Source organism: Cavia porcellus, unplaced genomic scaffold, assembly GCF_034190915.1.
Source record: "Cavia porcellus strain 051 isolate PalLab524CR breed Dunkin Hartley unplaced genomic scaffold, mCavPor4.1 scaffold_1, whole genome shotgun sequence".
Classification (NCBI taxonomy): Eukaryota; Metazoa; Chordata; class Mammalia; order Rodentia; family Caviidae; genus Cavia; species Cavia porcellus.
In genome coordinates, this window is record NW_026947484.1 from 48,325,958 (window position 1) to 48,341,230 (window position 15,273).

General features: G+C 38.7%; 1 protein-coding gene across 1 annotated transcript; it reads right to left on the bottom strand.

The window, feature by feature from the left end:
- Positions 1-14,626: 14,626 nt before the first annotated feature.
- On the bottom strand, positions 14,627-14,926 carry LOC100733235 (cytochrome c, somatic-like). Its single transcript, XM_013154603.3, is given in 1 exon segment — positions 14,627-14,926. A coding segment is annotated over 1 exon segment (300 nt).
- Between the last annotated feature and the right edge of the window lie 347 nt (positions 14,927-15,273).

Sequence of the window (15,273 nt, forward strand, 5' to 3'; positions counted from 1 at the left end):
CGGCCATGCTGCAGCCCTGCACATATATTCAGGTTTCAACAGTTCCCAACAGAAGAAGATTAAAAATTAGTCTTAAAATGAAACTTTCACTCGAAAACTTTCCAGAGAGTCAAAGAAGAAAAAGCTGGCAGCCCTGTGGCTTCACCTTCCTCAGTTCTAAAATAAAAACAAGGAAAGTTTTAAAGACTCAATGCAGAAATGGTTAGGATTATTAAGGAGGACTGTATTTTAAATGCAACACCTGCGATTACTTTTGTTAAACTGAACTTTATGCTAAGAATATGCAATCACTTAGGAAGTTAGCAGTGATGTTTGAAGCAGCATTATCAATATAGTATCCAGTAGTATTGCTGATAAAAATTTTAGTGAGGAAAATATTTTGGTGCTGCTAATTTTAGAAATTATGTAAAATGTTGATTATTTCACCATTATCTTAGTCTTTTATAATTTCATATATATTGTATCATATACATATGAGGTCATGTGCAAAAAGCTCTTGTTAAAATGGGTTGATCAATAAAGTTCAAAGACGATGAGCAGGAATGTATGTAAAAATATTTCACAGAGGTCTTCTTAACTATCCCTGCAACACTACTTAAATCCTTTTCCAAAAACTTTTCCTCAAATATTTGACTGGAGAACATTTTCTGAGAATTGAATCTTGCAGCCATTGTTTTATATAAGTTTATACTTTAATCTGCACTCTATAAGAAAAATAATTCACCTGCTTTAGAAATATTCTCCTAATCAATATTTATCCACACAAAAATGTAGAAACCCAGCAACTGTTTTAAGTGAGAATGACACTGTTAGTACTATAAATCAAATAATCTACAGGATTCTACCAATTCCTCTAATTCCAGATGCTCGGGAATGGAAGGTCCAGGGGAAAGAAAGAGGAAGAAAGAGAGGGAGAGAGGTGGGGAGAAGAAAGGAAATCAAAGCAGGGGAGAGATCAGTTTGGTTCATTGTGCACTAGTCACCTTTGGTTTTGAAAATAACACAGTTTCATGCACTACAATATAATATATACTTTTTGAACAAAATTAAACTTAATTGCTAAGATAGTACTTGGTTGTATATACTTTTTAATGCCAGGATCAAGGTCAGATATAGCCTGAGTAGTTCAGTCTTTTTCTTTAGGAGATAAAATAACAAGCCATTCGGAAAGCAAGCAAAAATGTCAATTTTACACTTTTAATTATTTTCACCCATTATGCTAAAAATGTTCACAGTGCAATATTGAGAATTGGCTTTTGTGTGACATAAATGTGGAAACAGTTTAATCCTTAAATGGGTGAAAATTCATATCAGAGAAGGGTATAAATTAGAAATGTAGATGCTGATAATAATTCTGATACACTTGTTTACTCTTTCTATAAGATTTTAGCCCCATGCATATGAAAAACATGCAAGTTTTAGAAACGAGAAGCTAGTCAAGCATGAAGTCCACCCACAGCATGTTAATGAAAATAAATTGCAAGAATAAAACACTAAATTTTAAACAAACAAACAAAGGCAGCAGAATCTGAGAAGTAGGACTCATCTCATGTCCCATATTAGGGAAGAGAAGGCAAAGCCCCAGACAGACAAGTGATCCGAAGGCTGTGTGGCTTCAGTTGATTGCACAGCAGTGATCACTGATTTCGATAACACAGTTTCATGAGCTAAGATATAATACATGATTTGTGAACCATTTTGAACTCAACTGCCCACCATAACTTGTCAATAGAGAAATATATCATCTATATTCATCATCTATTTTTAAAATAAAATTAAATCAAATGGTATTTTCACATGCCTCTTCTCTTTTCTTAACCCTAATGAAAGACGGTGACCTCAGAGGACAGTGTATCAAGTGTACCAAAGTGGCATCTTTTCTTCTATGAGAAGGTGACGTTTCATGAAGCCTGATGTTTGGGAGCCTGAGGCCCAGATCCTGGACGGGAAATACATGCCGATTGCCTGGACTTCCTCTTCTGTTTGCCCTCATCCAGGGCCTTTCCTCACAGGCATGACTTCACCCATTTGCTTCTTCTTTTATTAAGCACCAAAATTGTTCCGGGTTCTGGGGATCTGGGTGCCATTTCTGCCCCCAAAGACCTCCGCTGGTGGATGGCATCTACCTTCCTTCTTCACGTTCTTCACAAACCGCAGCACAGTGAACCTTCCTGTCTGGCACCTCCCAGAAATACAGGGAGGCTGGGTCAGGCGAATAATGTGGCACTGCTCAAAGTGACACTGGTCACCTAGAGGAATAGCTCAGTCCAAAGAAAAGCAAAAAACAGGAGATCTATAGCCCTGTTCAGTGCTTCCTCTATGGTTCCCCAGAACAGTGGGCAAACTTTGTATGTAGGAAAGGACAGAAGCAGAGGGAGGTTGGAGCCAGGACCAGCACTTACACACTTTATTAGGTCTTCAGTTTGATGAACTGAAGGTCTTCAGTTTGATGAACATGTTCTCTTGGAGGCTTTCATGAACTTGTGCATCTGAGTTTGTAGGACCAGGTTGAAATAGAGTGCCAGTCTGCACGATGTGAAAAAAATGCAATGTGTGTTTAAATTTAAAAAAACTTCCCACCGCAAAGGACACACTGCCACTCATCCCACTCAGAGTGCTCCCTGTCGCTTCACACGTGTCCTGTTGGTCCTGCCCTTTCTGAAGCAGTTCTGAAGTCGTCTTTTGTGAGTGTTTGGAGTCGTCTAAATTTATGACCTGAATCTATTCAAAGTCTTTAACTTGGAAAGTCAACTCTTGACAGCAAGAATTTTCCCAGTGTCAGATCCAGTGAATCAGGTAGTCAAGGACACACCGGAGTGTTTTTTAAGACATGCTTCTCCTTTAGGTGACGTTTGATATCTGCATTCATTGTATTTTCATTTTATTTTAAATCATGCCTCATGAAAACACAGAAGAAAGAGGACTGCCAGAACCGAGTCAGAATGAAGGGAGAAATGTTCAAAATGAGGAAGACTATTCTAGGGGAATTAATGCCAATGTGCCTTATTGTAATAAGTTTCTTTTGATTTAAACATTTACAGTGTGTTTCAATAAACTTTTATACATTTTCTCCTCTTCTCTGGTTTTAATTCTTACCCTGTTTTCTGTTGGGGGGCTAGAAATTTTTTAAGACCAATGGAGTCATTCAGAAATTTATCAAATAAGGTTCAAAAATTTGTTTCCCTCCTTTCCTTTTTAAAAAAGTAACTTTATTGGTACATTTTAGATGTCCCTAAATATCACAGTCAGCATAGGAAATCTGTACATGTACATGATATATCTTAATCCTTTTATTTTTTCCATTCTTCTGCCCTCCCTTCAACCCCTTGTTCCCTCCTTATTTACTAAAGTTTTGTTTCCATTTTGTTTTCTTCTTTTCCCTTCCTTCCTTTTTCCCTCCCCCATCCCTACCTCCTCTTGCCTTTTGAACATTTTATTCCAATTTCCCAATATCTATTACACATTTTGGTCCTTATCTACACTCTCTCTTTGTTACAATAGAGAAACCATGCAATATTTGAATGTATGTATCTGATTTATTTCAATTGAAAGTATGGTCTCAAGGTATATCCATTTACTTAGAAATGTCTCAGGTCTATCCTTTTTATGGCAGAGTAATACATCACTATGTTTTTTTTTAAAAAAAACCACATCTTCATTATTCATTCATTGTTTGATGGACATTTGGGTTGTTTCTAAGATTAACTATTATGAATTATGATGTTATAAACATAAGTATGCATATATCACTGTGATGTGATACATTTAATTCTACTGCAAAGATACCAGAAAGGGGGGTAGCTGGGTCAAAAGGAATCTCTAGCTTTAGATTTTTGAAGAATCTCCACACTAATTTTCACAGTGCTAGAACCAATCCATATTCTTACCAACAGTGGAAAAGGCTTCCTTTTCCCCCACAGCCCCACCACCATTTGTTATTGGTTGATTTCTTGATAAGAGCCATTTTTCTGGGGTGAAAAGGAATTGCAGTATTGTTTTAATTTTCATCTCTTGAATGACCAGTGATGTTGAAATTTTTCATATATTTATTTGCCATATCTACTTCTTCCTCTGAGAAGTGTCTATTCATTTGAGATGCTCAATTTTGGATTTTTAAACTTGGGGTATGCTGGTTTTTTTTTTTTTTTTTTTTTTTTTTGAGTTCTTTACATACTCTAGATGCTAGTCCTTTGAGGAACAGCTGGTAAAAAAAATTTCATTTCTCTCTTTATTCTGTTGGTGGTTTCAGTTGCTGTGCAAAAGCTTTGTAATAAGATGAAATTCCAGTTGTTGATTCTTAGATGGGGTTTTGTTGATAAAATCGTTGTGTTCACCTAAGTCCTCAAGAGCTCTACCTATTCTACCTTTCAGCAGATTTAGTGATTCTGCTTTGGTATGTGGATCTTTGATCCATTTTGATTTTAGTTTAGGGCATGAGTTTAGTTTTAATATATTATACAATATTATTGAACTTAGGACAAAAACAGAATGATCATCTCAATAGACGCAGAAAAAAGCATTTGACAAAGTCCAACCCTCATTCATGATAAAAACCCAACAGATAATTTGAATAGATTGTCTTTATCTCAAAACTGCAAGCTTTCATTCTAAAATCAGGAACAAGACAAGGGATGTCCACTACCACCACTCTTTTTTTTTTTTTTTAACATGGTTCCGAAAACATTAGAGCAATTAGACAAGAGAAGGAAAAGAAAGAAGTACAGATGAGAAATACAGAAGTTAAATTATCATTATTTGGGGATGACATGAAAATCTTTCCCTGTTATACAAAATTCCGCCATGTCTCTAGAAGTTAAGTATTTTGAGACTTTGATTTTTTTGTCATGAAACTACCAAAAACTGAGCTAGGTTCTTGACTCTCAAAGCAATCCGACATACATTGAAGCAACCTTTTGGTTATCTACAAATAGGTCAAAATGTAGGTTTTTGATTTACTGATTCTTTCTAATCATTTGACTATTTGGTTGTATTTGGCTTCCTAGGATGATATATGTTTTTTACTATAATGGAAATGCAGTATCCTCAGAATGTTGATTTCCTCTCCTCCCCACAATCTCTACTTCCTTCCCTGCCTCTCAGAGGTGTCCTTGTTTGCCTTTTGCTGCATTCAAAGCCTTTAGTACCAGGAGGCAGAAGATGACTTATAAAGACCAAAGTAATAAAATATAAAATGTTATGAAGGAAAGAAAATTCAGTGGTGCTGTGAGACATAGACTTTATGAGCAAATAATAATAGTGCTTCATATCTTTCATGCTGCTCTGCGAGAGCTCTACTTAAAGATAGTATCTGATGGAGACATTGACATATAGAGAGAGGGGGCACCTCCGTGAGTTCTCAATGAATTGAGGGCTTGGCAGTAAGTGGAATACTTCCCAGACCTTCTTTACAGTCATATTTTAACCAGGTATGTTTTAGGATGAGACCAGCAAGGCTTGTGAAAGAAACAAAGCTCTTGCAATCAGTGGCACCACCTACTTCTCCCTTTCCAAAAACCTGAAAGAGGAGGAAACAAGAATGGGGCAAGGGGCTGCGGCCACCCCTGGGGAGGAACCAGCATCTCCTGAGATCCGCACCATGTTGGATCTTAGGACGCTGGGAAACCAAGCAACCAGCCTGCCTCCCTGCTAAGCAATAGTGAGCCTACTGGTGCATGTGCTGAGAGTCAAACATCTCACTTCCCCTACTCCTTTCTCCTTACCCCCATTAGCATCTGGGAACCAGAAATCTGAGCATCTCTTGGGAGGCTGACCATAGCAAATAAGGGGGATTTCCTTCTACCATCTCTTTGAAGGCAAATATTTTTTATTACTGCTTTGCTTTATTCTGATTAATGGTACTGCTCTATTCAATATTGTTTTGGTAAGTTCTATAATGTTCTGTATTTTATTTTATTTTGATAAACGTAATTGAAAGAACAACTATTGTGAAGATAACAAGATATACTGTGATACCTATTACTGTTATCCCAGTCACCTGCTGTGAAGTTCTGTACCAATTTCACTACACTGTCTCAATTGGCTTTACTCTGTCTTGTTCTTTTGTATTTTACTACCTTCAAAATAAAAATTAAAAAAAAATAATGAAGCAAGGAAAGCAGTGTTTAGAATTCCTTCCCCATTTCAATCCTTGCCACCAGTAAACATACCAGGTAAAGCACCAGAAGTTTGCATCTATTCATAGTGCCTTTTCTTCATAGTGCCCGGCACACCATGATCAAAGTGAGTGAATAAACAACAGGTAACTATATTAGTATCACCAGCTGCACTATGTCAGCTCCAAACAATTAATTTGCACAATCACAAAATTAGTTCATGGCAGACCAGGGATCTTTACTCTTCATTCTCCGCTCCACCCACTGCTAAGAGGCCATCAAGGATAGATTTTTGACCACACACTGTACTCCGCTTAGCAGAGCTTTAATACATATAGTGCTGTCCATTTTGTTCCATTTCTAGCAAAGCTGGAGTACCTCATGGTCATTCCACCATCCCTTGAGATAACAGTTTCTGTTTCTAGTTTAGGAATGAAATGGTGATATCTTGTGTGCTATTATATCATATGTTTTGTAACTTCATCTCAGTTTCATGCTCTTTAAAGGGAGGAGTCCTGTGTTATTCACTGGTTTTTATTTCAGTATTGTGTGAAGTGTTGCTCACATAGCAGGAGACAGTAAAACTGATCACAGTAAAAAAACATTCTTGATCTGCGCCATGACAGGGTACCCAAGGACACTTTGATAAGGCTTCACGATGCTCATAGCCAACACCACCTTAACACTGTAAAGGACACTGAAACCATAATCATGATTCAGACTCAAGCCAGGAGATGAGTTCAGAAAAGTGTTTAATTTCAATATATTAAGGTACAGTGAGGTCTATCCTTCTCTTTTTCCTCAGCACATGTGGGTCAAAAAGAGATAACTGAAAATTCAATGCCTTTTGGTCTAGCTAGTAAGGACAAACGTTGAGGGCTTGTGACCATATTATTCTAACTGGAGATTTTTCTCTACCACTCACTCAAATTTCTTTGGTTTAACCATAGACAGTGTATGTAGCTGTTTTCTGCCTCGACAACGTGAATGAAAATTTCTCCCCTCCTCCAAATGAGGGAAAAGCACAGGGTACACCAAAGGGAGGCTGCATAACCAATAGATTTCATTGGCCTAAGTGTGAAATGTGATTTATAGGAGGGGCTTAGTAGGATATAGTAGGACCACTGTGGCTAGATTAGGAGCTCAAACTACACATGAGCCTCAGCCTAATCACTTAATAGCTGTAGCTTTGTGGCATTGGGTTGATCACATTGACTCTCTGCACCTGAGTTCCCTCGTTGGTCAGGAGCACGAGGGAACTCAGGAACATTTGTGTGTCATAAAACATGGATGGAATCCTGCTACTGCCACTGGATGGCCTTGGGCAAATTGTTCTCCTCAGCCTCAGTTTCCTAGTTCTTTAAGATAGAGATAGTACCAAAAATCATAGCTTCATTGGGAAAGATGGGGGTTGGCGTGATGGGAAAGGGTCTTGGGTTTCTTGTTAAGGTAATGAAAATCTTCTGAAATTGACTATGGCCATGGATGTAGAACTCTGAATATATTGCAAGCTTTTGAATTTTGTACTTAAATGGGTAATTTATATGGTATGCAAATTCCATCTCAATAAAACTGTTTTAAAAACTGAAAAAAGGAAATGTCCAACAACTTTTAATCCAGCGAGGTTGGTGAGCCACGTTTGTCAAGTGTGAAACTTTTTTTGCACAGGTACTGACAGCTTATAACAAGATACAGAAACTTCCGCTGTACTAGTAGCCTCAATCCGCCTCTGTTGGAAATGTTCCAAGTTTGGTGCCCTCTGCTACCGTGTTTATGATACACAACACAACACGGGCTGCTAAACGTGTCCATTTTCCAGTTCAAGAAGTGCTCAACCATTTCTTCCACATCTTTTCTCACAAGAAGTGATTTTCCAAATTCTTGAATGCTGGAAATGACCCAAACACAGTTCACTAAACTAATTTCTCTCAAAATTTTTAAGCGCATATGCATTGGAGCATAAACGCTACCCATATGTTTCTGATTCATTTACACTGAACTCATCAAAAGATTGTGTTGTAAGGGTTGTTTGATGTCCAAGAATACTTGAGGGTTTTTTAAATGGAATTTTATACTTTGCTTTCACCATTTTCCTTAGGAAGTAAACAACTTGGATCTTTTAGGAACTGGGGTTTTCTTTAATACTCAAAATATAGTTGACAATTGGTAGAAAAAGCATCCTCGGCCTTGGGTGTACCTTGGCACTATTCCCCATAGAGAAGGAAGGGCTTAGGGTGAGCAGGGAAACTCTTCAGGAGACCTTCTTTCATTTGATGCTTTATTCAGTCAGTTACAAAAGACCATCCCAAAGCTTGGGAGCCGGCTGAGATCTCTCTCTCCCTTTCCAGTTTGAGTAGAAGTCCTTACAATGTTTCTACAGCAATCATTCCTCGTGTTTTTGGAAGGAGACCAAAGCAGACTTTTTAGGAAATTTAGGAAACCAGTATTTATTCACCTGAATGCATCATGTCCTACATTTATATGCTAAAGAGACAAGACAAGCATCTCTGGCTATAGCTGGGAACTAATTAAGGTTGCTCTTTTACAAACATTATGTGGTTCATTCCATTCTTCCTTGATTAACAACAAAGGAGAAGAGAGTCATTTATTGCCATGAGTCACTTGAGGTACAATGGAAGGAATTCCAAAAGGCTGTTGAGACAAAACAAAACTGACATTATGAAAGCCATGTCTAAACACTAATTTAAACTGTCAACTCACTACCAGGGAAGACTCCTGACAGACAGAAAATTAAAGCCCTAAAGACCTCATAAATCACTGAGGAGATTAGCACCAACGTGAATGAGTGAAAATATGTTCTGCCTTCAGAATGGTAGAGAGGTTCAAAGCAGTTGCACAGGATTTGATGGGAAAATTAGTTGTAATAACTAGGAAGGGAAAATTCTCAAATATAGCCCCGTGGGGATTTCAGAGCATAAGCTTCACCCACCACAGTTATTTCAGGTACTTCAGTCATGAAATACAATATATACAATTGAGGAGCTAGTGTGTAGGATAACAAAAATCACTTTTGAAAGATGTCTGAATTCAAAAATATTATTTACAAATACCAAACATTTTTGAGCCCTCAAACCACTAAAAATAACTAAAATGCAACTTAAATATATAACTCAGCAGTGGCTTTAACACAGCTTCCTTCGTCTCCTGTTTCCCATTTGAATTTCTCCCAAGAATAGAGCTTCCTATACAAGGTCCATTACTCTCAGGCAAATCTCCATCACCATTTCCCCCATTTGAGAATTTCCAAACTCTGTCCCCAACACCAAGATGTCTTGCAAGAAACTTCTGTTGGCACTGCCATCTATTTCTAGATGCCTTAAATATTGCCTTTCCAGGGTTTCTGAGTTAAGAAGAAAGGAGCCCCTCACCCCAAGGTGGGTGTCCTCAGTCCCACCTCTGCTAGGAGGGGAGGGGGAATGTGGTCCTGCACCCAAAGAGTGTGAGATATCCTATGCCTCGGGGAGTTGTGCAGCCTTTCTGAAAGAGATAGAGCAGAAAGGTGCAAACCTTGTAGAGTTAAATCATGCTCCAGTGACTCCTGACCCTCTTAGCAAGGTCTTACATCATTTCTCTATAGGTTCTTTCCCAAAGATCCCATAAACACAGTCTTGTTTCCCCCCGCGTCCTTGGTGTACTCTGGATGATCTTTTTGACTTGAATTTTATCACATCTTTGCCTCTCCAGAAAGCTCTTTTTGAAACATGTTGATCTGGTCTCTTCTTCCCTCGATTGGAAACTTTTGCATGCAGTTATTTTATTCCATTCTTTGATTTTCTTTTTCCTTTGGGCTGAGATCAAAGTGATACAGAAATCCACATGGAGAAGAGTGGAATATAATTGTTACAGCCTTCAGACTGAATCCACTCCTAACCCGGATACAGCTGTCCTGCCTTCTTTTCCTCATGGCTCTCTGGGTCTCTCCCTGTGCTCTCCCATTAGCAGCAGTTATGGGAAACACTCAGAAAGGGGCTTAAGTGGCTGACAGAGAACACGAGGAGAGTGTTTGAAAAGCACCTTGAGGTGACCCAGTTGATTCAACTCCCCACATCCAGCTGTGGGATACTCACTCCTAAGTTCCAAGACATATAACTTAGACCCAGCTTGGATTCAGGTCTCAAGACCCCTTTAAGGATGTGATTTTCTCCAAAAGCTTTTCGTCCAGGGTCACATCTATATCAATCCTCCCCCTCAATGGGAATCTTAGTTTTAATGTTTTAGTGGTGTTATAGAGGTCATGTTACTCTAAGTTCAGTTTGGTGATGCCAAAATCATTGCACTTTATTCTTTTTTGGAAGAGAGGAAGGAAGCATGCAGTGTAATTGAGACCCCTCCTTGGACTCCTCTTTCAGACTCCAAATAGAACTCAAATCGGAAATTGCAAAAGTAGTCTCCATAAAACTGTTGTCATGGGCACTATGCTTCTTTGAGGGAAGACTTAATCACCTGCCTGTATATTCCCACAAAGCCACAGATTTGTCCCTGAACTACTCTGATTGGTTTTAAATATGAAAACCAAATCAACTCTCTCACCACTTTTGCTTCTGAACCTGCTCCGCTGGACAAGCAGTAACTGGCACAAAGTTCCCACCTGAGAGTCACGAGAGGTGCCTTGTCTGGGAAGGGGAAGAGAAGCACACAGTGGTCCCATGTGAGCATGATGCCTCAGGAAAGAAAACGAATCATCACAACCTGCTTCTGGATGTCAGCGGCTGCTTTTTCCTGATCACTGACACCCCAGGCTGAGGCTGCTTGAAAATTTCACTGGCCCGGTTCTGATGGCTTACAAGTATTTCCAACCTCTTAATTCGTCGTGCACTCATAAATGCTCCAGGCTTCTGTGGTTCCTTTGAAACCTTAGTTTACCAGGTATTAGGCAGAAACTCTGGCATGAGGAATGGGCAGGCTTGCCAGCACTTGAAGTGCATAAGCAAGTTCTGATTCGGTTACCCCGTTTAAGGGCAGGGAACACCTTGTGTTAGCCAGGGATCACAATTTCTGGTTGTAAGTCAAGTGACGAGCCACTTAAAACACATGAAGATCGTATTTGGATTTGGCTGTATCTTGCTGACATTCCTCCCATGTTTGTAAACATTGCCGACTTTGACCCCAGTCTCTCACAAATCCATGACCAACACCAAACAGCTACAGAGGAGCTGCAGAACAGAATGTGATTTTGTAATACAAAACAGCACGGCTTGCTAAATGTGCAGATCTGGAGAGCATTCCTGCCGTAATCCTCCTTACGTCTTTTACGGTAATCACTTCCATGCTCAGAACACAAGCGCAGTGCTTCCTCAGGCCGACTTCTGGAGGCTGAGCTAGGATCCGCTCTGCAGGGTGAGCTGCATGTGAGAGTGCACTGGGCGATGAGGATATGGGCAGCACACAGCATGGTCCCCGGAAGTAAAAAGGAGTGAGGAAAGCTCAGAGCCTAGCCAGAGGGATCTTTCTACAGAAGGAAAACAGGTAAAAACAGCAACTGCTCTCCCCGGGCCTTGGAAAAATTCCAGTCATAACTTCCTCATTCGTGCACACATTTAACAAATACTTACTGAGTGTCTACCCCTACCTGCCATGACTTCACTGGGAAAGGGTATTTGTGAATAAGGGCTCATGAGCTGAAATTCATTTGTAATCTCACATTTCCGGTGGTCATAGCAAAACAAAGGGCATTGAAATAGAGTCATCAGAGTGGACCGAGGCGGTTTGTTTAAAATGGAGTTATTATTTCTAAATAGATTTAAATCATAAATGATTGGAAGGTTAAATGTGGGAGGAGCCTAACTGATTAAACACATAAAGGAAAAAGAGTGGGAGTCTGATTATCATCTACATAGTATTTTGGAGAAATTCAATCTAGAACCATCTCCCCTCAACTGTAGCTGTCAGGGCAGCTGCACCTAGGACTTTCTCCTAGCTAGTCAGCTCAGGGGAGGGGATGGCAAAAGACGTTGTTTCTTTTAGTAAAAACCCCAGTCTACTGCAGCTGTGGGGAAACCACAGGAGTGACATCCGGAAGTGGGTTGTCATGATTCGTTTTCTTTCCCGGGGAATGACTCAGGGCCTGAGTTAGATTCCTTGTATTCTGTATCTGGTAGACCCTCAGCATGAGTCATTAATACAATCTCTCAGAATCTCCTGGGGAAGCCAAAGAACTTGGGTCTGCTCTAGACCAAGAACACAATGACAGACACATTTTATTTATAGAGTCACCACTATTTGTACCTCAGAGATGAGAGAATTTCAAACCTCACAGGCATTATAATCAGCCAATTAAATAAATAAGCAAATAAATATTTCTTGAGTTTGCTGCTGAGTCATAATAGTAAAAAATATAATTTAAAGCAAGGGGGAAAATGGAGGTTTTGAATCTAAAGAAGAATTAACATAGCATGTTAATAAATGCCCTTATTTACAAGATATTGAAATGCACACAATGTTTTTTAGGCAGCATGCAGTAGATTTGTGACCTAGACATTAGTGATCTATCCAATAGTTAAGAAAAAACAGAGTGATAGAGATTGAGACTTTCTAAACTCTTGTTGAATTGTACATTTGGAGTCAAAACTCCTGATTCTAAGAACAGTGCTCCTTTCCTTAGGATGCAGGCTTGAAGTGTAGCTGATCACTTTGCACAATAAAAGACAGATACCAGTTTGGGAAACATGCAGAGCAATAGTAGTACTTTACCTCTGCATGGCCATAATAATACCTGATCCTTGTTGCTGTTGGAATTGAAGCACACAGCAGGAAGAATGCCCAGAGACAGAAGTCAACATCTACAAGTTACTGTTCTGCCCCTTTATCATGAGATATTGTCTCCAGGAGACACTCTTAGATGAATATATCTAACTGTGTAGCTTTCATGAAGTTCAGGGGAAAACTTACTCTTCTGGAGTCCAGTAGGGCCGAGGGAAGCTCAGCAGGGGGGCTATGAGCTGAGTATGTCTCATCACTCTGTACCATGCTCCTTGGGAAGGGCTGAGACTATGGCCAAAAGCAGCCCTAACAGGGCTCTCCTGGAGCCTTGAGGAATGAGTTCCCAGAGGTGCCCAGGAAGCCGAATCTACTCCAAGACTTAGATGATAGTCCTCTGCCCCAACTTATTACCTGCATTTTTTTCTCTTTCTCTGGAAATACTAAATATGATTCTAGAAACTTTATATACTTTCTATTTACATGGAAGCTCTGCTGTCCCAGATGTTAGGACAAAATTGATGCTGTCTTTGCAATTCTAAGACTTTCTCAGTATGAAATTTATCAAATAATAAGCCATCAGGTTTTGCAGATGATCATTTCCCGGTTCCATCCCTGGTAATTTACTGAGCTCACCACACACTAGAGGAAAACAAAGGTCACACAATATAATAATTTAAAGTGTGAAATTTGTAACAAAGTGTTAGATAGATAAAACCCTGCAGATACTATTCCAAAGTTAGTATGTCTTTTTAACAAATCAGATTTTGATAATATATAATGTAGCTTTAAAAATCCAGATTATGTCTAAGAAAAAAGTCATGAAATTGAAAACCAAGTAATTTGACTTTTTTGTTTACTTTATAGGATAACTTAAAATTGAATGCAGTGATTTTATGAAAAGAAATAGCATGAGGTGAACTGAAATAAGAAAGCTTTTAGGATGAGCAACTTCTTCAAAGTTCTTATAAGTGACATAGTCTAATTATTCTTTAATCTGCTTTTATTTTTAATTAAGCATTATGGTCACATACAAATTTATGCTCATATCGTACCTTCCCCACTTTAACCCTTCTAATAAGCTGACAGGAAGCACCACTACCAACCACACAAGCAACAGGAGTTTCAGTCCTGTCTTTTTAAATAGCTGTTTAAATACTATCCTGAATAATAACTCAGTTTGACCTAAAAAATTCAAAAGTAAAGTCTAACTTACTATTGTATCATACCAGCTTTTAAAAAGATCTGAAATTATAGATCAACTATAAAATGTGAGAAATTTTAAACAGTAAAAGGCAGCATTTTTTGATACAAGGAATTCTAATTAAATTGGCATCATCAAGACCAAAAATATAGACATTGCTTCCTTGTCTTCAAACACTCTGTTTAACAGACTAATAAGCACAAATTGAAACAGAGGAGTCTTGCTTGGTTTTGAGATAATGAAGGATTTTCCCAGTATTTAACTGGTTATATAAAGCTAAATATAAACCAACATTCCTTAAGTTTTGAGATGACATTCTCAATTTTTGTGAAAAGTCAAACATTACTAATCAAATCCAACCATGTACTTAGAAAGGGAAAACAGTGATAATATTTACTGAATTGGAATTAGTATCAAAACTTGAAAAAATCCATTTAACTGCAAGCCAGTTTTACTTAAATCAGGACTATCCAACAAAAATATTCTGTCAGCTACTCATGATCTAACTTCTGGTGTATGAGATGTATTAAGTAAGTTATGGTACACATAAAAAGCCATGAGACATTTCTGTTCTGTAATAAGGCAGTGACTATTACTCATTAGAAGCCCTTTTAGGGTAAGTCGTTAGATCTGTCCTTTCTCCCTTCTTCTTGATGTCAGAAAAGATAATTTTTGTTCCAGGGATGTTCTTGGGATTCTCCAAATACTCCATCAACTTACCCTTTTTCCCGGTGATCGTTTATTCTTAAGAGAATCCAGCAGCCTGATCTGTCTTCCTCCCAAACAGACCATGCAGATATGGCCCAGTCTTGTGTTTGCCTCCCTTCTCTACAGTGTGGTACTGGGCACCCTTCTGTATGGAAATCTTCTTGCCTTTCTCAACATCACCCATTTTTAAACCTGCTGCAGCTTCCATGCTGAGTGGTCTCCACTCTTTCCTTGTTACTGCAAAGAAACTGGTTTCCAGTTTAAAAAACCAGACATCCTGCTCTCTAGCCCAAGGACATACCAATCCATGGATAAGTACTGGTGTTCAGACATAGCCTAATTCTGCAAAAGTGAACAACTAAAATTCAGTTCAAGTTAGAAAATTCAGAGCAAGCATGTGCCATTAACCATGAATTATACTAGATGCTGTGTAAGCAGTAGAAAATATATCAAACAAATTTAAGTTGCACCAACTGCTGTGGAGGCACCTATGAACTACATGAACAGGAACTAACTTCTCTCTGTCATTTT